Source organism: Sorex fumeus, unplaced genomic scaffold (assembly GCF_029834395.1).
Source record: "Sorex fumeus unplaced genomic scaffold, SorFum_2.1 ptg000061l, whole genome shotgun sequence".
NCBI classification, from domain to species: Eukaryota; Metazoa; Chordata; class Mammalia; order Eulipotyphla; family Soricidae; genus Sorex; species Sorex fumeus.
The window spans coordinates 54,283,927-54,309,166 of record NW_026606118.1 but is presented as its reverse complement, the minus strand read 5'-3'; the positions used below and the strand labels follow the sequence as shown (position 1 = coordinate 54,309,166).

The window sequence follows — 25,240 nt, the reverse complement described above, 5'->3', positions numbered from 1 at the left end:
CCCATCCGCTGGCTACCTCACCTTCCTCATCTCAACCTGCTTCAGAATTATCTTCCTAAGCAAATGCAGTTTTTTCCCTTAAAAGCACTCTGGTGTCACCCTGCAAATATCTTCCTAAGACTGAGCAGTGAGAGAATGCTGGTGACTCTGTTTGTTCCCACATAGTGACTACCATCGTGCAGGTGAGCCTTCTTTTTTCTTTTTCTTTAAATTAATTTATTATTTATTGAATCACCGTGAGAACAGTCACAAAGCCTTTCAGTTCAAGTCTTGGTTGGTCATACAACGATCAAACACCCGTCCCTTCACCAGTGCACATTTTACACCACCAAGAACCCCAGTATACCCCCCCCCTCCTACCCACCCTCTGCCTGTGTGGCAGATTTCCACTTTCTCTCTCTCTCTAGGTTGATCACATTCAATATTACGACAAAAGACCCAACACTGTTATTTGAAATTTTCCCCAACATTCAGATCTGCCACAAAGACATCATTAGAAAATTTGTTTTCTATTGCTGATTATGAAGAGTATATGATGTCGTGTGGCCACTATAGCGGCCATGTGAATTTGGATTTCTGATATTTTAGTAATAAATCTAGAGGGATTATTGCCAGAAGCCCCTGGGTTCCGAGATGTGTGCCTATGGGTTCATGGTCGATCAAAAGCCAGAGGAGGCATTTAGGTTGGCAACTCAGAGCACTGTCATGGCGGGGAGCAGAGCCGATTCCACCCCCATTCCATGAAGCCCCACATGCCTTGTCAATGCAGTTTCATACCTGGCTGTTCATTAGGCTCTAAAAGATGCAGGCCACCATGTGGCCGCCACAGAGGGGGACCGACGGAGGAACAGACACCCTTCCCCTCCCACAGCATAGCATAGCACCATAGTTAAATACACAGTCCAGATGTATTTCGGTCGGGCATTATCTTTTGCTCAGATTTTTCCACCACTATTCAAGCCTGATTTTCAGGGACAAATGGTAGATCATTTATTGATCACTTTGCATATCAGGAAATGTTTGGAAAATCGTCCTGGTACCCGCAAGTCAGAGCCATGCTTGTAGAAGCTCATGGTCACCAGGATTCCATCTGGAGAAGGCAGGAAGACAGTACCTACCCCATCTGGGACCTCCGTTGATATCAGCTCTGTATGGAGCCTGGAGAATTCTCCGATAGCTATGGGGCCCTCCAGCCGGTTTTCTTCTTCGCTGCTGTGTGCTGTAAGATAGCACTGGGGGCGGGTTGTGGGTGTGATTTCTGGAATCACAGGTTGCCTGGGAGCCGGGGCGGCCCCATTGCGGTTCGGAAAATAGTCCTGGTACCCACATGCCAGAGCCATGATTGTAGAAGCTCATGGTCACCGGGATTCCATCTGGAGAAGGTAGGGAGACAGCACCTACCCCATCTGGGACCTCCCAGTGATATCGGCTCTGTATGGAGCCCGGATAATTCTCTGGGAGCTGTGGGGCCCTCCAGCCAGTTTTCTTCTTCACTGCCATGTGCTGTAAGAATGGCCAAGCTGACCTGTTATCTATGGCTCAAGCAACACTTAGTCTTCCCTGGATTCACTTGTAAGCAAACCCACCACATTACACTCCAGTCCTTTCAGCAACACTTAAGACATAGATCGTGTGACTCTCTGTCACCTCCATCAACAATAGGTACACCACAATAAAATACTTTTAAATGACCTCCATTTATTCCAAGCCATAGTGAGTGGCTCATAAATGCTTAGTTAGAAGAGCATATAGCTGCACTTACAAGCCACCCATTAGTACTCCCATGGGATTAAAAGTGCCACATAAAATAAATTGATCATATTTGGGCATATACTCTAAAGAAGCAATGGGAAAACCAGTCTCCAGATTGACCCACAAATTCCATTTCTGAACTTGCTTAGTTCTTTTTATTTCCCTGTCATCAAGTTCCAGTATGGCTTACTATTTATATGCTTATTTAGTTTAACAGACTATAAAAACATTTCTTTTGGCTACTTTTAGGTAATCCTGCTAGATGCCAATAGTAGCACCCCTTAGTCCATTTTTTAATGTGAGAGAATATAGAGGCACCTAATCCTCAATGCATAAGGCATAGAAATATGTCTTGAAATGTTAAAAATTGAGTAAGTCACTGCTCAAGGTATTCACAGATCAACCTGGTTGTGAGAACAGACAATAAGAAACCCCTTTTTACTTTGCTGTTCTTGTTCACAAAATAATTATAACTGACAAAAGAGCTGATCAACTTCAAGTGGTAGCTCCTAACAAAACCATCACACTGATTATAGAAACCTAAAGAGGCATAGAATATTTGAGAATAAAATTTTCCTTAATTTGTAAATTTAAAATGCATTCCATTCCAACTGTGGAACAGTGACAAGATCTTCATTGAGGTGACTTTCTGTAGAGTCCAGATAGAAGAGCTATTCTTAGAACAACCAAAAAAAGCATGGAGCTGCCTAAAAATAATGATGACTCAACACCTAGAGGCTTCAATGATGTAATGTTGTCAAAGAACACCCTTTCTGCTCACAGGTTGCGCTTTTTAAAATAAGCAAGCTCACAGCTCACCTTCTGAGCAAAGCGAAAATTCACACACCAAGGGAAAAAATTAGAGCACGTGTCACATATAGAATGTTCCAAGCCTGTCACCATGGCTTGGTTTCCTTGAGCAGGAAGAAGCCCCTGCCTGGTCTAAGTCAGTCCTTTTCTTCTGTAATCTTTCTGCATAAGTTGTTCCTTCAAAAAAGGTCTGTGAGACAGGACCATGCTGAGCACCGAAGAGATGAGCCCAAGAAAAGTCTTGTCTTCAAAGTCACCATAGTCAGCACATTTGAAGGTGAAGGATGAGTCCATTTGAAGCAAAAGTTCAATGAGCTTAAAACCAAGAACTAAAAGACATCCCAGAGATTCCCTTCTCTCCTTTTATATGTGCCCATGAAAATATGCTGCAGTCACCCCATCTATGTCTCGGGTGTAGTTTCCTTTAACTCTGTTTTCTTTTTAAAAAAGCAGAAAATTAAACTTCTCTAATTAAATTAAATGGCTTGATTAACCTGATTAATATAGCACTATTTCCTCTGGCTAGTTTATTAACAAGTCACTGTCCTTCCTTGTATACACAGATTATGTAGTTTAGATATAAATGACTGTATCTTGGGTTATAATATCTAAAATGGAATTTTTAAAATGACAATTTTGTTTTTCAAAATTATATTCAAGTACTGTGAATTACAAAGTTATTCACAGTTGGGGTTTTGACATAAGATAATGTCCTTTGTTTTGTCATTTAACATCTTTAACACATTTTATAAAGCTACAAAGATATAGTTGTGTTTTTAAAAAAAAAGTCACAAAGTCAATACAAGGGGAAAAAATTGTATCCCATTGCTTTTGCACTTAAAAGTCAAACCTGAAAAATTTAATTCTTAGTCAGCGAACAGCCTTCACGTTCCCAAACACTCTAGACCAGTATTTTCAACTTAAAAAAATAATAATGTAATGGGAGAGAGACAGGGAAGGGAGAAGAGAGTGCATGAGTGAGAGAGAGAGCAAGAGAGCATATATCACAGGTTGTGATGCTAACAGCAGAGAATGTCCAGTTTTCAACCATTTTATACCTGCATCCCTGTGCCAGTCTGCAGTCCAGAGGTTGAATCCACTTCTCTAGACCAGCATTTCTCAATGAGCAGTTACATGACCCCCTGTAGGGCCCCCAGGATATCTCGAGGGTGAAAAACACCTAAATGGGAGGCCATGGTATGAAATAGGGGACTAGTGGCTAGGATAGGGGGATGGCAGGAACTAAATGAGATTGAAAAGGGATCTCAGTGCAAATAGTTTAGTAAACCTGCTCTAAGCACATGGAAAATCTTGGGTACAGCCTGACCCTCACACCATAGAACCCAACTATTAGTTCTGACAGTGTGTTCTATTCAGCAAGCAAAAAAGCATGAAATAGATTTTCAATTCAACATTTGGGTGCAGTAACTATAAGGGTGATTAGAGGTCGCCCCAAAAGCCTCTATCCCTCTTGGAAAGACTGGCAAGCTACCGAGAGTATTCTGCCCACACGGAAGAGCCTGGCAAGCTATCCGTTGTGTATTCGATATGCCAAAACCAGTAACTACAACTGGTCTCTCTCATTAACTATAAGCAGTAGTTAAAAATTTTGAATCTATCTACTTCAATACACTAGGTTTTACACATACAACTGTTTCTTTCTTCAAAAATATAGCCTTGCAGCATCTTGCACAATTGTTATGGAATGCATAATCTTGCATGCATTGCATTTCTAGAATTCTCAAGAGTTAGTTGCAAAGTTAAAAAAAATATTCCTCTTACTTCGTACTTATTTCTCATCTGTGCATTGTGTATATATTATTGTATTTATTTTTAAACTGGATGTGGGAGAGAGGGCATGGACCATATCCTATGATGCTCAAGGACTACCTCTGGCTCTGTGTACAGGTATCACTTCTGTTGGTGTCCTGGGGACCATGTGTGGTGTTGGGTGTTCCAACATGGAGGGAAGTGCTTTAACCCCTATACTATCTCTCTGGCCTCTGATATGTTGCTTTTAAGCAGAATTACTTCACTCAGATTGGTTACCCACCTCAATCACTGTGATTCTGTGACTTTTCACAAAAACAAACAACTGCTTTTTTTTTTAATCACAAGTTCAAACCCACTTTCAGTACAAAGACTCTGCTCTAATCAAAACATTCTCCCAAAAGTGTGATACCAGTGATGTCAAAAGAACAGCCATTTACCTGAGAACAGATGACTGGTTAAAGAAACTTTGGTACATTTACACAATGGAGTACTATGTAGCTGTTAGAAAAGATGAAGTTATGAAATTTACATACAAGTGGTACTGCATGGAAAGTATCATGTTAAGCGAAATGAGTCAGAAAGAGCGGGATAGACACAGAAAGACTGCATTCATCTGGGGAACATAAAACAACAAAACGTGAGACTAACACCCAGGAATGGCTGAGATTAGTACCAGGAATTTTGCTCCATGACTTGGAGGCCAGCCACATGTGCTAAGTGAAAAGGAAGCTCAGATAGAGAAGAGAGCACCAAATAAAGGGTGTTGTGAGGACCCTCCCAGGGTGGGAGAGACATGCTAAAAGTAGTCTATCGACCAAACATGATTGCCACTCAATGCCTCTCTTGCAAAACACAGTACCCAAAAGAAGAGAGAGAGAACAAGGGGGAATGCCCTGCCACAGAGGCAGGGTAGGATGGGGGGGATGGGAGGTGGGAGGGATGCTGGGACCCATGGTGGGGGAGGATGGGCACTGGTGGAGGGATGGGTAGTTGATCATTGTAAAACTGAAACCCAAGCACAAAAATTTAGAAGTCTATAACTGTACCTCATGGTGTTTCACTAATAAAAGAAAATGATAAAAAAAAAAAAGAACAGGCCATTTAAAAGGGACCAACCTTGCTTAAAAATGAAAGTTCAGAGATGCGCATAGGAAAAAGGAAACTGTGCCATTGCTAAGAGCCTTGTTGCCAACAGGAAGCAAGACAAAGGCAGGGAAACCATTTCCATTCACATTCTCCTCCCCCGCCCCCTTTTCTAAATCATGGAGCTCCTGCCCTTTGGACCTCCACATTTAGAGCAGGACTATCTGTAAGAAACAGACTTCATGAAAGCTAGTTATTAGTGCCATATTTCTAACACTGAAGACTCATTTCTCTGAAATTTTCAAAAGGAACTCTTTGAAGAACTAAAAACTACTTTCTTCTTATAAGCCTCCTCGCAAAGCCTTGAACTTCATCTGCTCAGCACAAATTTTAAGTGGACTGCTGTTCCAAGTCTTTCAACTGGAGAGAGCATATTACCAGGAGGAAAATAATCTATTTGAGGAAAAGAATACAAATCAAGAGTCAGGCATTGAAATACAGTAAAAAATTAATAATCATTACATAATTTTGCGCTTAAAGTTCCAAACAGATTTATTAGGAGAATGAATGTAAATAGAGAGGCACTCAAATTGTAAGTGTATATATATTTCCTCACAAATTAATATTATGACAATAGATTTAAGAGACAAACTTAAGACAGTGTCCAGATACTTTTTTAAAAACATACAGATTACACCTTATACATGTAGCAAACTGTGCTTGCCAATTTAAATTTTTCTTTCCTTGTTTAAAAATGGGCTGGAGTGATAGCACAGTGGTAGGGTGTTTGCCTTGCACGCAGCCAACATGTCTGACCCGAGTTCGATTCCTCCACCCCTCTCGGAGAGCCCGGCAAGCTTCCAAGAGTATCTCACCCACATGGCAAAGCCTAGCAAGCTACCCGTGATGTATTCCATATGCCAAACACAGTAACAACAAAAGTCTCCAATGGAGACGTTACTGGGCCCGCTCGAGCAAATCGATGAACAACGGGAGGACAGTGACAGTGACAGTTTAAAAATAATCCTTGTGAATAACGTGTTATGGCAAAAATTAGTATAACACATTATTCTGAAAAAATAGTCTTATTAATTTAGTTAAGTATTTTTCTAATCATAATGGAAAATTTAAAGCATCTGAAAAATGTGTCCTTAAGTAAAATGTGGCCATTCTTCTTAGTTACTGAAATATGATTGTTGCTGTTCACAAAAAAATATGAACAAAATTTGATCAGATAACTTGGAAAAAATTTTATATCACATGTGATTAATTAAGAGATTTTATGAGAAACAGTACCAAAATAAGAATAAAAAAAGACACTGTGAGGGATTTTTAATTTTGAAAACTTTGAATCTTTTAAAGTGAAGAAAAAGAAATATATAAGCTATAGAATTCTTCCAGTGAGAAAAATAACAATTCCCACAATAAACAAAGCTTTCTTGGCACTGCATTCTAAAAGAAATACATCACAGGAAACTTGTATGGGGAATACGGAACAACATGTTTCCTATAACAAATACAGAAACACTTTTCACATGGCCAAGATTGAAATGAAACCTTCTTGAACCATAGGCTGCTATATAAAAGGGAAACATCCTTCCGATTATACCAAGAGCTGACTAAGCCTTTATTCCACCTGCCACAACACATACACAATCTAGGTCCACGTTTTCAGAAAAGCACCTGGTTTTTAGAAAAGTTCTTTCTCTTTTGAACCAGAGGTAGTCCCCGTCTTAAACGATATAGCAGGAAACCAGGATCAAGAGGAAGGAAACCAATATTTCCAAAGATCAAGACCCCTGTCACCTTCTCTGTTCATTTCACCTCACTTATTCACTGAACAGATCTATAAAAACCTGGGTAACTCCATTTTATTAATTTGTGCTTCATTTTTCATTTTTTGGTTTGCTTTTGGACCACACCCAATTGTACTCGGCTTTACTCATGGCTTCTGGTGGTGCTGAGGTTGACCACATGCATGGCAAGTGTCCTACCCACAGGACTATTTCTGCAGCCCAGGTTAGCTCCATCTTAGAATAGTCTTCGAAGTGAGATGCAAAGAAGGTAAGCTAGGCAAGACCACAGAAGCAGTTGCAGTCAAAGCTGGATTTGGACCCAAACATTTCTGACATCAAAGCCCCTTCTCCAGGCTAGCTCTTCTATCTCCCTGTAGGTGCTATGTTAGACATTGTAGGATACACGTTAATGATGAACTTTCTCTACTGCCTTCAAGATATTTAAAACCACATACCAGAAAGTTAAGACTGGACCATGACATAAGGTAGTATGCTCAATTCATAAATAATAAAGAAAATAATTTGGAGTTAATTCAAAGAATCAAATAATTTGAAACTGCAATCTGGGGAAAGGATCACAGTATCAGTTTTTGAACAAAGTATAAGATATATTCCAGTACAGATCTAGGTCAATGTGTTCTACCTTCAAAACACTGATAGAAGTATAATGAGTATACCCATTTTGTTTAAAAAGTAATGGAGCATAACTGGGCACCATTTGCATACAATTGCATAAAATTATAAGTGGGCAGATAATGAAATATATATGCAGCATACTAATAACTATTATATAGTAAATATCACATGTTATTAATGGAAATGTTATCTGGTTCATCTCTATTACACTGGTCTCATGCATTGAGCTAAATGTCAGGCCTGCTGTGAAGGATAGCTTGGCGAATTTTAAAGTTCAAGTTCTCTGATTTTCTCTGATTAACTGAGTTGGTCAAAAATTTCAGGACCATCAAACTGACACCAGAATTATGGAGGCAAAGAAAGTCATAGTGGAACCCAGTCCACCTTAACCCAAAGATAGCTAAAAAAAAAAGATTAATAGAACCTATTCCTCCGCCCCCCATATTTCCCTTAGGCTAGATCTCTCCTTCTCTTCTCTCTGTCTCTCTGTCTCTCTGTCTCTCTCTCTCTCTCTCTCTCTCTCTCTCTCTCTCTCTCTCGGTGCTGCTCCCACAGGGAGCTGAAGGCCTATTGAGCCACTCCTACAACAGAGCAACTGAGACACAACTAATAATCCTATATTGCTTTTCTCTTTCCTTTATGTCATTTGTAGGGCTTATTTAGCAACGTCTTTTTTGTATAGACACAGGAAGACAGTTGATGCTATGCTATATAACATGGGAGTTAATTGACTCCAAAATAATATTTACTCCTGGGCATCTGTATTTACTTGACTTAAGCCTCAGCTGCCCTTAGTTCCTACCACTACAAGAGCAGGGTTCCAACGAGGGACCCAGGGGAAGATGTAAGCTACCCTGGTATGGAATGGTCCAGACCAAGTGCCATAATACTTAACTATAAGTTAAGAGCACGGTCATGGACAAACTCTTTCATGGCCCAAAAGAAAAAGTAATTGAATAGTGACCCTGCTGGGGTTAGAAAGACTAACCTGGCCTGAGGAGTGTGGTGTGGAATATGAGTGAGACGTCCTCAGGAAGAACCAAACTCTAAGCTTGATATCTCTTATGTGCTCATACAAAATGACATTGCTAGAAATATTAGAAGTAAATTTACTACAACTATTTAAGTGGATTACTAGCTGAGGAAAATAGAAAGCAACACACCCTGAATGAAATTGAACGGATTCCATTGAATTTTGAATTCAAAATTCAAAATTGAATCCGCCCTTGAACGGATCTCCTAGTAATCTTGAGTAATCTCCTCAAATGAGATTTTGTCCTTGAGTTAATCTCCTGGAGGAGTGGCCTTACCTCTCTTTGTTGATTTGTTAATGTTCAACCCCATCTTTGTGTCCCCACCCTACATGATATAAACTATGCTGCAAGGGGCTTGGGTGGTCAGAAGGGGTGAGAGATCAGATGGTCAGAAGGGTTGTCCGGAAGTTACAAGGTCATTGTCATAAAGTTACATGATCACAGGTTTAGAAGAAGTCAGAAGAAGAAGAGACCACAGACTGAAGAAGAAGACAACAGCAGGAGACTAGAGAGCAGGAGACAGAGAAGGGACAAAGTTACAAAGTTACCAGGTGACAAGATTGGGAGAAGTCAGATTACAAAATCTGCACTGGACAGAAGAGAGAAACAGAAAAGAGCACAACGGCACACATAGAAGGAAAGAAGGAAGAAGATAGAAAGAGAGCACAACAACAAAGAGCAGACAAGAAGACGAGGAAGAAAACAGACTTTGGAGACTTTGAGGTCTGCGAGGAGACTAGAATGATGGAATTCTGATAACCAAGACTACGACCATAACGACTGGGACTGAGCCCTACAGGGAGAGATTGGATGATGAAGGGAAGTCCTCCCATTGTCCTGGAAAGAGTCTGGGGAAGCCACTCCCGGTCCACCGAACTGCCAACCCACATCCTGCCTGCACCTGCCTGTGCCATACCCCACCATTCTGTTTCTTACTTCTTATGTATGATATTGCATGTTGAGTTGAGTTGTCATGAAAAAACTCAACAGGAGACAAACACTTAGCTATACTCAGGGAAAACTCGCTTACTCCTCAGGGATCACTCATGGCAGTGTTCAGGGGATTATAAATGGTGCTGGGGATTAGAACAGGAATTGGTTGGTCGCATGCAAGGCCAAGTGCCTTACTCTCTGTACTCTCTCTCTTGCCTTGTCACAGGTCTGTCAAAGGAACGTTCTGAGGCAACAGAAATCAGCAATTATACTAGAATTGATACACCTTTTTCAGGTGAAATGATGGAACCCTCTTGCATGAGTAGGCAGGGTTTCTTGCACAAGAGAGTAAAGACAAATTTAGCCTGCTCTCCCTTGTCAAGTCACCCACAACTATTCAGGGCTGAACCCCCTTCCCTTTTCAGCCAAAGGACAAGGCACCATTTACTAAATGCACCTGCCTTAAGCACCTCCATGCCACAGTGCACCCTCAGATGCTTCTGCCCACTGGGGCTCTTTCTAATAACTCAGAAAGTCATTGTCTAGGCTAGCAGGAGCTCTGAAGATAAGCACATGCAGTGACTTCCTGCAAATTCATCTTTCAAAGGTAAAAAAACACACCCTTTCCCTCTTTAATCTCCGCCCAGACTAATTGGAACATGGCAGCCTCTTTTCCCCAGGTGCCATCAAAAATACACACTTAACCCCTCTTTGGCATAGAAACCAAACACTCTCAACACTTTATGCATTGGGCTTAATTCTTTCCACTACCTCAATTATTTCCAGGTAGTTAAGTGGGACATTTCAAGTGGCTTGTCAGTCTCTTGAGCCCCACGGGGATCACTCAATGCTGTGAGGAAGTAAGACACTAAATAATGCCCTTGGATTATTTTCATCTCTTCAAGAAAGGTTAAGGTTCCAGGGGAATGTCCTGCAGCAGCTTTCAAATCTGCCCCATGCTGGGCCTCTCAGCTAGCAGGTGCCCCAAGTGATCAGCAGGACTAATTACGGTCTCCAGTCATCATCCCGACAAAGCGCAAACAGAACTCACTGTTTTCTCTATACTCACCAAGAACGGAGGTATACGCTGCCTGTTTTTAATTTAAGCATTCTTTAAAGACAAAAAAAATCTAGTCTGTAAATGCCACTTCCACCTATAAAGGATGATCAGCCCAAGAAAAACCATTAACCTCCTAGTATTATTTTAAATATCTGGGATTTAATGAGAGATTGACTTAATTTTTAAAAGGAACACTTGATGATTATTTCCCTAACCTCGGGTGACCACAGTTCTCTTCATTTAAAATTTTTGGTTCATATTCATAGACCACAATAAATTATTAGATGCTTGTTCATTATTTGCCACATATACTTTGCATGAATTTTTGAACCAGTCTTAAATCTTCCATATCACATATTTTCTAAGGTCTGCCAAAGCACTGTTTTTTAGCTTGCATTGCTGCATTTTTATTTTCCTCTCTCTCTCTCTTCCCTCCTTCTCTATGGTTAGTTACCAAAACAAATGTTCTTAAGACATAATTTTTCACTCACAGAGCCCCACTGGCACAATTTATTAGTGCACAGTACTTTTTTTTTCCATTCACTTCAAAAAATGATGACTTTTTAAAAATGCCAGTCACCTCTAAAAAATTTAAAACTCATGTAAATATAAATCAACATATAAAACAGATTAATTCACATAAGGAAACTGTGCTAGTTATATCGATTTGGGTTTAATGCAGTTACATTTACCTTGATTCTTGCTACTGAATCACCCAAGTTCTCTCATCTTACTTTCAGTTGAAAGTTTATGATGATGGATAACTAGGTTTATTTCTAAAACCTGTTTCTTTCATTAAATTTAGGAGTAGTGAAACACTGTGGGTAATGAATTGGATTTCAAGAAGCCAAGAAGCCTATTTGCTGTAACTTATTAGTGATCACTCTGAGTCTTAATTTAGTAACAATATGGGTCTAGATTCAATACCTTGATTATTGAGTATTTACTGCCCCAAGAAAGTTGCCAGAAATATGAAGAACAAAAACTTAGTCTGCTTGCAAAGAATTGAGAGTTAGTGAGAGGGGCTGGAGCCATAGTACAGAGGGTGGGGCACTGGCCCTGTGCAAGATGACATTGCTTTGTCCTTTCTCCCTTGCCACAAGGAGCTTAGGTTTATCGGGTTACACCCATCACAGTGCTCCCGAGTCACTCCCATTCCTTCATTTATCTGCAACCACTTTTCTCTGCTCTCTTCCCCAACCAGTTAATCAGCCTTTCCACCTAATCAGACTCTGTTAATTTGTTTTTTTTTTCCTTTTTTTTTTTAATTTATTTATTGAATCACTGTGGGAAAGGTTACAAAACTTTCAGGTTTATGTCTCAGTCATGCAAATATCAAACACATTTCCCTTTACCAATACTTATCTTTTACCCTGAAGAACCCCAATAAAACCCCACCCCCCACCCCTCCCCGTCCCTGTGAGGCAGATGAATTCTAGTTAACACCTATCTGCTTTGATTAGATTCATTGTTTCAATAAGATTCACCACTATTATTTAGAGATTACCCCCCCCCCCCCCCAAATCAGACATGCTGAAAAAGCATTGTGAAGTGATTTGCTTTCTACAGCTGGGTTCAAGAATTAAATGTTGGTTTTGGATTTCTGCTATTTTACCTATTGACCCTGGAAGTATTTCTACTGAAAGTCAGATAGTTAAGAAATTGGTTTCTGTGTTCTGGAATCGTGGCCGTGCTGGAGAGCCGCTCGCGGGGGGCAACCGGTGGCCTCGGTAGGGCGTGAAGGGCGGAGCGAAACGCCCCCCTTCCCATGAGGTTTTAGTCACCCCCACACTCTCGGCTCATACCTGCTGTCCACAAGGCTCCCATGTGGCCGCCATCTTTCTTTCCAGAGAGGAGAGGGCGAATGGGGCAACACCCTTTCCCCTCCGGCAGACTTGATGGGCTGGATCAACGCATAGTCCGTTCACTTTTATGCTCCAAGCTGCTGGGTTCTGCATTAAGTCCTTGTGCTTCTGGGGCCATGGCCGTGCTGGAGAGCCACTCGCGGGGGGTGACTGGTGACCTCGGTAGGGCGTGAAGGACGGACCGGAACGCCCCCCCCGACCCATGAGGTTTTTGTCGCCCCCACTGCCCCGGCTCATACCTGCTGTCCACAAGGCTCCCATGTGGCCGCCATCTTTCTTTCCAGAGGGAGGAGGGCGGAAGGGAGCAACACCCTTTCCCCTCCGGGCAGACATGATTGCCTGGATAAACGCATAGACTCTGTTAATTTGTAAGGTCAGATCCTTCTAGGACACTGAACTTGTATTGTAAGTTAATACTGCCTTTCTCCTCTCCTTATGTCTTATGAATAGTTTACTTTAATGCAATGTCCTTTTTGTATAGATACAGGAAGACAGTTAATATAATTATTTGTAACTCAGGATTTAATTGGCTTTGGATATTATTCACTCCCGGGCATCTGCTTTCTTGACTTAAGCCTCAGTTGCCCTTAGTTCCTAGCACCCCAAAAGCAGAGTCCCGATGAAGAACTGAATGGACGCAGGGCAAGCTGTGAGCTACCCTAGCATCAAAATGGGCCAAGCCAAAGTACCATGATTCTTAACTATAAGTTAAGAGTATGATCATGGACAAATGTTGTCATAATCCAAAAGAAACGATGAGACTAGGACCCTGCTAGGCATAGGAAAGCCTATCTGGCCTGAGCACTACAGTCTGAGATTGAGATGGTCCTAGGAGAGAAATTCTATAAGCTTAAGGTATTTCTTACTGTATCCATACAAAACGATATATGCTTATAAGTTTGTTGGACAAGGAGAGGAGAAACACACTCATGGGATTCCATTCTAGGGTGGGTCATCCTACTGAGAGAGTATCTGTCCTAGAAGCAGTGGCTTTCCCCAAGGGAAAGAACTTTACCCCTATTGATGTTGACCACACCTATGTGTAATTGTTACCCCAACCCCTCATGCTTTGGGATTTAACTGTACTATAAGAGTGGGCTGGGGGATCTCAATCGAGAGTCCAGAGAAGGAGGAAAAAGGGGATCAGGATCCAGACTCCAGAAGGAGAAGGAAAAAGGGGATCCAGATTCCAGAGCGAGAGGGAGAATGAAGGGGGATCGTGGAGGAAAATGAAGTAGCATGGGGGAGGAAGAAGCAGGAGAATCAGAGGAGAATGGAGATGGGAATGGAATAAACTGCAACTAAGACTAACCAGCCTGGCCTCCGTTTCCTTCCTTCACCTGCCCATTGCCATCGATCTCCCCGGGGTGGGGGAACCAGCATGGAGAGAGATAGAGCCACTGCTGCTGTCTTTTTTGAGTTTACACAGCCCTGTATATGACCAACCATGGTTCTATCCCTGGCACCACATATGATTGCTCAGTTTGCCAGGAATGATCTCTGAGAACAGAGTAAGGAGTCAGCCTGAGCAATGCTGGGTGTGGCCAAAAAATGAGAGTAAGAGAAAGAGAGAGAAAATGCAGATGAAATCAAAATGTTTAACAACAGAAGTGACCCTGAGTGCTGAGAACATTTTTGGTGCAGTAATTGCTATTTCCAAGATTTTCTAGGAAAATCTCCTCCAGACCTAGCCCAGACAACTAGTGATGTACAAGGAATGGGATGGAGGCAGTTACAACATGTCAAGGGCAGAGATTTTATGCTGTAGATACTCAGAGGAGTCAAAAGCATTTGAGTTTAGTACAGGGAAGATCACAGGGAGTCTCCATACATGTGCTCCTCATACTTCAGCATGTCCTTTATTTCCTATAGAAATGGTTCTTTCACCATGGGATAGTTATATTTCACCACTCCTTTTTGTGTCACTCCAGAATTCAATAATGTATTTATTCTTTATGTGCATGGCATAGGGGGTGCATTTTAATCTATTCTACAGGTGCATGACAAGCTGCAAAATCCTTGGGGGCTGATATGTTTGGGATTCAGAAAGTTCAGATTTGTAAACATAATATGATAAATATGCCTCCCATTATATAATGTCCCATCAAGATCTCAGACAGTCGCCAGTAGTAAAAGATGGGGCTATTTCGGCAGGAGAAAAAAAAGGATTAATATACATACTACGTACTGCTTATCTGTTTCCATTAGATTTTGAATAAATTAGATCAAAGAGGTTTTGTCTCAAAATGGGATATGAAGAGAATTTCCTTTCTCACGTGTCAGGTCTGCAGAAAAGTAACTGTTTACCTACAGTTATAAAACACAAAGTGAACATTATAGAAACTGGAGTAGAGGCAACTTATACATGAAATAAAGTAAACAACACAAATAATCAGATTTAACTTTGAAAATCCTTGAGAGTGTCCTCTGCTGCCAGAGTTAAGAGTATAGCACCATTTTTGCAGCTGAGCTGTAGAAGAAATTGTTGGTTTATATTTAGAGTGGGTAAATAAAAAAAAACACGTGAATCTTGCCATGTTAGAAACCCTAACCTTGTCTATGTTTCCAGGTGATCATTTATCAGAAGTAAAAAGGCTAAGAGCTCAGGAGAGTGAAATCTCTGATCTAGTGTTCATTATCATGCAATACATTCTTTAGTAGAGGGCAAGTCACTTATTTTAAAATCAATACAGGGGCCAGATATAGTACAGCAGGTAGGGAACTCGCCTTACACATGGCTCACCCAGGTTTGACCCTCAGCATCCCATATTGTCCCGAGCCCTGTCAGCAGTAAGCCCTGAGCACAGAGCCAAAAATAAGCCCTGAGCATAGCTGGGTAGCTCCCCCACCCAATAAAAAAATCAACAAAATTAATACAAAATAAAACAAAAACAATGAAACATTATACCTGTGAACATCTATGTATATGTAAGGCAGTGATGGTAGTCACGCATATGTTAGTTCCCTGTTGATTCAGCATCATTAAGGACATTTATTGTGTTTATTTAATTTAAAGAACTTTCTCTCAGACTTTATTTCAGTGATTTTGCCAACTTGTTTACCACTGCATGCCCAGAAGCATATAGCATATCTATTTTTAATAACTACTTGCATATTGACAGACAGTATTGTCCACTGTACAAATGCACAGGCTCTGTTGCTTGACAGCCTATGTCTGAACCTCTGCTCAACCATTATGCAGTATCAGTGAGACCATGAACAGGCTTTCTGTGCCCCAGAGCCTTCATCTGAAAAATGAAGATAATTATGTATCAACCGAGATCAGAGGTTCCCAAACATATTTGGCCTACTGTCCCCTATTCAGAAACAAAGTCACTCAGCATTGCCACCCCCATCTACCTTCTTTAAGCACAAAAAACAGAATGTGCCCCCAATTGTTACTACTACCCTCCAATCTCTCCAGCACCCCACAGCAGGCAGCATCATGCACTTTGGGAAACACTGACCTAACAGTAATAAGAGTTCTCTAATAACAAATCCCAAGCGTCAGTGATTTACAGAAACAGAGACGGTTTTGTTTTGCTTGTCAACTTACATGTTCGTCATAGAGTAGCCAGGACTCGATTCTCGTTATTTTCCTCTGGGAACCAAACTGCCTCCTCAGACACTACGTGGCACAATATCTGTTGTCTTGGGCTAGTGAAAAGACCTTCTTCGGGGTCAAACATTGGCAACTAAATGTTTAGCCTGGAAGTGTCATAGATCACGTGGTATTATTCACTGGGAAGTCTGAAGGATCCTGGGTATAAAACCTTTTCATGTGCCCAGGAATGAGAGGGAAGAAATATATCTCTCCATAAGAATTTCATTAAAGGTCAATGGCTTAACTCAGTGCCTCTTTTGCAGACCACAACACCCAAAAGGAGAGAGAGAACAAAAGGGAGAATGCCCTGCCACAGAGGCAGGGTGGGATGGGGGGGATGGGCGTGGAAGGGATACTGGGATCCATGGTGGTGGAAAATGGGCACTGGTGGAGGGATGGGTATTTGATCATTGTATAATTGAAACCCAAGCACAAAAATTTGTAAGTCTACAACTGTACTTCATGGTGTTTCACTAATAAAAATTTTTTTAAAAAGTTCAAGGGCTTAATATTTATGAAGCTCTGAAAGCTCATCATATGTGACTGATACACACACGTATATATACTGTAGCACCGTACCACTGTCCTCCCGTTGTTCATCGATTTACTTGAGCAGGCACCAGTAATGTCTCCATTGTGAGACTTGTTACTGTTTTTGGCATATCGAGCTTGCCAGGCTCTGCCATGCTGCCATGCAGGCAGGATACTCTCGGTATCTTGCTGGGCTGAGAGGGACAATGAATCGAACCCGGGTTGGCCCCATGCAAGGCAAACGCCTTACCCACTATGTTATCGCCCCAGCCCATATATGTACATATATATATATATATATATATACACACATACATACATACATATTCTATGTTCTGCTGTTACTACTTTTATTATTGTTATTACTATTCTTAAATGGAAAAAAACTCTTATTCGGGGATTCTGGGTCACATCCAATAGTACTCAAGGCTACTCCTGGCTCTGCTCAGGCGTCATTCCTTGTGGTATTAGTGGACCATATGCAGTGCTGAGAATCAAAAAACAGTATTTGCAACATGCAAGACAAGTGCCTTAAGCACTGTTTTATCTCTAAGGTCTTAAATTCTTTCTAGTGACCATCATAAAGTCACTTTCCAGATTTCTCCTTACTGAGCTGAATCATCCAAAAGTTCATGTTGGTCCTATCACTGTTCTCCTTTAGCTCCCAGTGAGTGACCAAATACCGCTTGAACAAGCCTGATCTATCTTCAGCACAGACAGCACAGCCCATGGATGCCTCTCCAGTTTCACTCTCGAGAGAACTTTTGCAGCTCAGCTGGATCCAGAAAGTCAAACCTAGGGGAGCAGGCCAAGGGGAATTGTACCCTAGAAACAATTAGGTGTTGGATGCTGTGAAAATCCCAGTTTCAAATGTGTTTAATCACAAAAATATTTATGTTTTAAGCTGAAGCATGCAAACAGCAATCTGCATTTATTGGTTTCAGATGCCAGTTTCCTCCAGTTTTGGTTCCTCTTTGTGTTATATAAACAAATCCCAACCATCTGGACCACAACAAGCCACACTTAAGTATGTGCTCACTCCTTGCAAAAGTGTCAAACCAAAATGCAATCTGCCTAGCAGAACACTGCACTGAACATCCTGGCCCTAACAATGCTGTTTTTAAAATGTTCTCTAGGTGTTGTAACATAGAACTTAAATGGAAGAACAGAAATGAGAATATCAGAATATTTATCATTTTGATTATCAAAAACAAACATTACAAGAAGATACTAATAATCCTGCAGTGTTGCTTAAATTATGTTTAGTATCTCCCAAAACACTCCCCCCATTCCCACCAAAATTAAACAAATAAATGAAAAAAACAAAACAAGGGGCCTCAAGAAAAAAGTTTCTAACTGCTTGGAAATTGACAAGAAACTGCTACAAGACTTACTCAGGATAGAATGCGAAAGCCTTCATTCCTTACCAGCTAACGAATTACTAACGACAAATCAGAAATCTTCAATAAACATCAAAATAATTGCAATGAAACAAGCTAACAAAACCTAAAAATATTTATTTATTTATTTTTGCTTTTTTGGGTCACACCCGGCGATGCACAGGGGTTACTCCTGGCTCTTCACTGAGGAATCAGTCCTAGCAGTGCTCAGGAGACCATATGGGATAATGGGAATCGAACCCGGGTCAGCTGCGTGCAAGGCAAACGCCCTACCTGCTGTGCTATTGCTCCAGCCCGCCTAAAAATATTTAGAAAAATGTTTAGAAATACGTTTGGGGGCGGGGGGAAGTAGACAAAAGAAAGGACTCTGTCCATACTAGTTACCTCTGGAACTACCTACCCACCTGAACTTCTTCAGTAACTAGTAGGCCTCCTTTCTGATTCTAGCTCCTTTAAGCTCCTTTATGTAGTTCTATGCTGGCTACTGAATGCATCCTCCCAGAGCCAAAGATTTCATACAACCACCATGGCCAGCCTTGCCTATAGGAAAAAGCAAGCGCTTAAAATGTTTCTTCTTTTACCTCTGCCTAAAAATATCTCCTCACAACTTAGAACAGTGCCTAAAATGTCCACCTTTGTGGCGGGGGGAAATGTCATCAGACATTAGGAAAGCAATATATAGACTCTGAGTCCTGTGGAAAGTAAATCCTGAGAAAATGACCTAGAGACAAATGTAGCACTGTAGCACAGTCCTCCCGTTGTTCATTAATTTGCTGAGCAGGCACCAGTAACGTCTCCATTGTGAGTCTTGTTGTTACTGTTTTTGGCATATGGAATATGCCACAGGGAGCTTGCCAGGCTCTGCTCTGCGGGCGGGATACTCTCAGTAGCTTGCCAGGCTCTCCGAGAGGGGCGGAGGAGTCAAACCCAGGTGGGCCGCATGCAAGGCAAAAGCCCTACCCGCTGTGCTATTGCTCCAGCCCAGCAAGCCAAATGAATTCACTAAAACAGTCAAGGACATGGAAGTAAAGAGAAGACTATAAAGGTCTGGAACTGGTGAGAAAATTGTAGTGCAAATGGTGAGCTGCAAGACTCTCCAAACATTTCTAGAGTCCCTGGAATTGGTGTTCTTTGGGAAAATCATAACTATTAACTCATTTGGTATCTGATCATCTTACTTTGTTATCTTTAAACATGTAAATATTATTGAATAAAGCCTGAATCTTGATCACATTATAGAACATGCTTAAAAACTCTTTGTTAGTGGAGCTTATAGAATCATACCAAGGGGAATTTCTGACCGATTTAAAACGTTTAAAGTGCTAAACTTATTTCAGCGACATTTAGTTTTTTCAACTTGCTTTCCAATAATAAAATTCACATCATTACCTATAATACATCATGTGAATCATTTGCAACTGGCCCCACTGAAATATATCACGTTGATTTTGTCTCAGTATTCTATCAAGGTTATTTAAAAATAAAATAGTATTTGTCAAACTGAAAAATTTGCATACAAATTAAATTAGAATATTTTATAATTATCATTCAATCACAGATCAGAATACCAAAACAGACATGATCAGATTCCCCATAATTTCTTTCCAAGCTCTGTCTTTTTTTTTTTTTTGCGTTTTGGGTCACACCCGGAAATGCTCAGAGGTTACTCCTGGCTTTGCACTCAGGAATCACTCCAGGCAGTGCTTGTGGGACCATATGGGATGCTGGGAATTGAAACCGGGTCAGCCGCGTGCAAGGCAAACGCCCTACCCACTGTGCTATTGCTCCAGCCCCTCAAGCTCTGTCATTTTCTATAACCAGTTCTGGTGCAATTGATCAGCCATTCCTGTGCAGCACTATTGAATGAGATTAGCTTCTTCTGAGGACTTATTGTTTCGATCTACTGAGAAGTATTCAATCAGAAAATAATCAAAACCCCTTTAATCACCTTAGAAAAATCTTTCTAATTGGTTATATTTAGCTAAACAATGATAGAAGGAGAAAAAATGGAATCTTGTTTCATATTTAATGGCAAGAAGATTTCAGGAGAATAATTTTTCTGGATAAATAAGAATTCAAGTCACAAATTGACTATGATTCAAGAGGGAAAAAAGCCAATTTCTTTTAAAGAAGCCATTTTGTGGCTTCAAATAGTCATCTCAGCACTAAAGGTCATTTGTTGTCAGGCTGTTTTGCCTATCATTTCAATTGTTCAACTACAAAACTGTGTCATTACAAAATACCTTTGAGGCCAAGGAAATTATACAGCGGATAGAGCACTTGCCTACACACAGCTGACCCAAGTTCAATAGCCATATGGTACCCCAAGCACCGTCAGAAATGACTTCTGTATACAAAGCCAGGAGTAAGCCCTGTGCATCACCAGGTTTGGCCCCAAAATGAAGAAAAAAATAATCTGTATCTTTACGTGGATTCAAGTAATTTCTAATCTGAATCCTTTGTAGGATGTGAAGATTGCTTACAAAACTAATAAAATGAAAAAAAAAAAAGGTCTTTGTACAACAGAGGTTGGACTTCAGTAATTGGTAAAAACAGCCCAACTTTGTGATAAACTATCAATAAACCAGCTCTGATACTTCACAGAGAACCACATACCTTAGTTTAGATAAAAGGAGATAGCTCTAAAAATAGTGTCCACATCTTACAACAAAGTGAATCAAAAAATCTGACATGAACTTTAGGAATATCTTCAAACAGAAATTTCTTCAACTTTCCAAGAAATTTAATCGCAATTTTTTATCTTAAAATAGGAAGTTTTATTTTCTATAAAACATTTATTCATCAAGAACCTCACTCAGTAATCATCCAAATCAAAGAGTGAATGACTTTGGTTCAAATTCTTACAACACACACAGAGTAATTCCACCCATCATGTTATCAGTAAGCAAAGCAAGATTTGATGGCCAATCAACTTACCCTTCTAAATAAGTGCTATGGGACATGAGTTACAATTTAAGACACCATTTTAAAACATTCATCAAACTGTAGGAGGGTTCAAGGATGAAAGAAAGCCTGTGCTGTTTTGAGAAAGGTTAATGATGGTTTGGGCAGAATGGAAGACCATATAATGTATTATATGATATTTTCTTGCTAGAGAATCATCTGCAATTCAACACACTCTTATCTACAACCTTATTATGAGTGCTTCCAAAGTTAGCTGATAATAGAACAGGCATCTCTCCTGCTATGCATGCTAAGAATAGCACCAACTGAATATTTTCCAAAACATCAACCACAAAATAGCAATGGCAATATTTTGAGATAATACCACAGCTGCCCAACTGTAGAAAGCAGAAAAAGTTTACCTTGCTCTCTTCTCCTTCAAACACTGACTGGTGAACGTTGCATGCGAACAATGAGTTGGGGAGGTCATTGAAGTCGGTGATAGCTTGAAAGGCCTCCTCTGCAAAACACCGGGTGACAGCCCAATCTCTGTCTATGCAACAGAGCAAGAAAAGTCCTCCATCTTCTGGGATGTACCCCTGCTGTCCTGGGTTCCTCATATCAATGAAGTAAGATTCACCTCTCATTCCTGGGGATACAAAAAGGGACAGAAACTAGTCCTTAAAACAGTCTGACAGAGGTTCGAGATTAGCAAGGGCAATGCAGGAGTGTTTTTAGTGAGAGAAACAGAAGTTATCAGAGAAGGGAAGTTCACATTATTTTCTTGATCCCTAAGTCATAATTTCCGACAGAGCTCTGCTTCTGGGCAAGAATCCAGTCTGTACTATAGTTAAAAAAGAAAAAACAACACACAAAAAAAGCAACAAGTATAAGAGCTAGAGGACAGGACTCTAGCCCAACTGCACACTTTAAAAATATATATATATACATATATATATAGGATCTCAAAAATTTTTACAAGTTCTCTGATCCTTTGTTTCCATATAATAACTGAATGCACAAAATGCTTGTGGAAAAGTGTTTTGATAAGGTAGATGACTAAATAATACCACCACCCCTGTTATACTACTAATGCCTGTCATTTATTGAGTTTCAGAAACTATTATAAATGACTTATATGCAACTTAACTATTAAATTTCCACAATAGTATATGAAGTTAATACTAAATTATATTAATATTAACTTGGAAAGCCAAGGAACTATTTAATATCCACAATAATCTATGAAGTTGATACATTATGTAAATGAAAAAAAAACCAGTAACTTTTACAAGATCAGTGATAAGTGAAAGTCCTGGATTCAAAGCCAGGGAATATACTACCAGGTTCTAATCTACAAAACCACAAAGGTTTAGAAGATAAAAAATTAGTTCAGGTGCTTATTTATGAAATTTTACATAGATTTTAAATACTTTTAAATACATTTTAAATTATACAATATCTACTTAATTACTATCTAAGTCCTATAACTCTAACAGTTATCCAAAATAAATGGATATAGATACATTTAAATATATGGAATAAGATGCAATTTGTGAGCCTAAAATTTGACAAACAAATACTTTCTGGCCTGATCCATGATATATACATCCATGCCCATAGAGTCTCCACATCATGAAACTCTCCAGTATTAGTATCATCCAGCAGTGTTCAATCATTTATTTTCACACCCCTTTCATCTGAAATTCTAAACAACTGCTGTCAGTTGGGGATCTATTCAATTTTTGTGATGCTGGTCCATAACTCAGAAGATTTTGTCAGTCTACCCACATACTTTGGAAAGAGAGTCTATATTTTTCTTTTGTATCTACATTCAAGGGTTGGAGCGACAGCACAGAGGGTAGGGCATTTGCCCTGCATGCAGCCGACCCAGGTTCCACTCTTCTGTCCCTCTCGGAGAGCCCGGCAAGCTACTGAGAGTATCCTGCCTGCACGGCAGAGCCTGGCAAGCTCCCCGTGACGTGTTTAATATGCTAAAATCAGTAACAAGTCTCACAATGGAGACATTACTGGTGCCTGCTTGAGCAAATCGATGAACAATGGGAGGACAGTGTTTATTTATCTACATTCATGTCTATCAATCGGGGCTGAACAACCTCCACCCAGATCCTCCAAATTCCAGTAGGCGGGGGTCACACCCACCAACTGGCCCCCTGGCGCAGTGTAATCCCATCAACAGCCAAGACTCAGAGACTATAAAACCCAGCTCCCAGAAGAGAACAGCGCAGAGTCTCCTGCCCCCGCGACTGGCTGTCCTCATCACCGGGGCCCCTTGGAGGGGAGCAGGTTGAGTTTCCCTCCCCGCCCTGACCAGGGCTCCTGCAGTCAAAGACCTCCAGAACCAGCCACCACCATGCTGAGACCACTCTCCGCACACACGAAGGTACCGGCAGAGGAACAAAGGTATGCGGGTCCCGGGGTTGAGATTTCCAAGCCTGCTCGGATCAGGGCTGAGCATCCTCCACCCAGATCCTCCATATTCCAGTAGGCAGGGGTCACACCCACCAACTGGCCCCCTGGCGCTGTGTAATCCCATCAACGGCCAAGACCCAGGGACTATAAAACCCAGCTACCGGAAGCGCGTGGCCACAAATAAGACATCTCATTATCTCATTCCTACTTTGGACAAACTGGCAGGCTACCAAATGTAGCCTGCCCACACGGCAAAGTCTGGCAAACTCCCCGTGGCGTACCCAATATGCCAAATATCAGTAACAATGATGGGTCTCATTCTCCTAACCCCAAAAGAGCCTTGAATATGGCACTTTTCTAAAAATCTCAGGGATAGGACAAAGGAGACGTTACTGGGGCCTGCTCGAGGCAATCGACAAATAACAGGATGGTCGTGATCATGATGTCTATCAAACTAGTCTGTTCAAAGCTCAATAACTGAAGCCCAAAAGGTGACATGCTATTGGGTATACAGGTCAGACAGACTGTCAATTCCAATGTGGCTGCTGGATTATCTTCAGTAAATTCTATTTCCCTCAATGTAAAGCAGGACCTCAGAGGAAAGGAAAGGTCAGCACCATCAACGTTATTCTACTCTCACAAAGTTCATCCCCAGACAAGTAGGAACTTATGTTTACATCTATTTTGAACTCTGAAGGTAACATAATTATGAGATTATGCTTTTCATTTTCACTTCTCCTAGCAATAAAGCCCACATAGGTTCCAAGCAGCATGTGATGGCAGCATAAATAATGTATTAAATACAAAATCTTGAGTTCTAGTTGGGACAGGGGTCAAAAATTTAAAAATTTGAGATAATTACTCTGAAATAATATCACTCTGATTGTGACAAATAAAAATGCTATTCTATATAAAATAAAACAGAACTATTAACATTTTCTAAAGCTTTAAAAGAACTTTAATTCACCTTTTGTTTGTTTAAATAAACAAAATATTTATTTTAAATAATAGGCATCTACATTAATACTTATTTTGCTCCCTGGTTAATCCAAGCTGTGATTTTTTTTTAATTAGAAGAAAAAAGTGCAAAGAAATATTATGTGTATTTTTGTTCATATTCATTTTTTTGCTTCAGATAGTTTTATATAACAGGAACAAGCATTGTTTATCATTATTAAAGGTGTTAATTATTTCCAGGTAAAAATATTACTAAGAGTATTTAAAAAGTAATATTTTATCATATTATTTCATCAATATTTATAAGATTATCTTTTGATAAGGCTGGAGCGATAGCACAGCGGGTAGGGCGTTTGCCCTGCATGCAGCCAACATGGCCAACATGGCCAACCCGGGTTCGATTCCTCCGCCCCTCTCGGAGAGCCCAGCAAGCTACCGAGAGTATCTCGCCCTCACAGCAAAGCCTGGCAAGCTACCCGTGATGTATTCGATATGTCAAACACAGTAACAACAAAGTCTCATGATAGAGACGTTACTGGGCCCGCTCAAGCAAATCGATGAACAATGGGAGGACCATGGTCCATGATCCGATCTTTTGATAATGAAGTCATAATCATCTAGTAATATAAAATTTAGGTATTACGCATTAAATTTTATTTTACTTTTAAT

The 25,240-nt window shown here is 40.5% G+C and overlaps 1 protein-coding gene across 1 annotated transcript in view; it reads right to left on the bottom strand.

Moving 5' to 3' along the window:
• Window positions 1–25,240, bottom strand: part of RCAN2 (regulator of calcineurin 2) — a 310,286-nt gene that overhangs the window by 237,171 nt on the left and 47,875 nt on the right. The window contains exon 2 of the mRNA XM_056126138.1: window positions 21,604–21,830. Within this exon, the coding sequence (XP_055982113.1) occupies window positions 21,604–21,828 (225 nt within the window). The 5' untranslated portion in view covers window positions 21,829–21,830. The remainder of the gene's footprint in view (window positions 1–21,603; window positions 21,831–25,240) is intronic.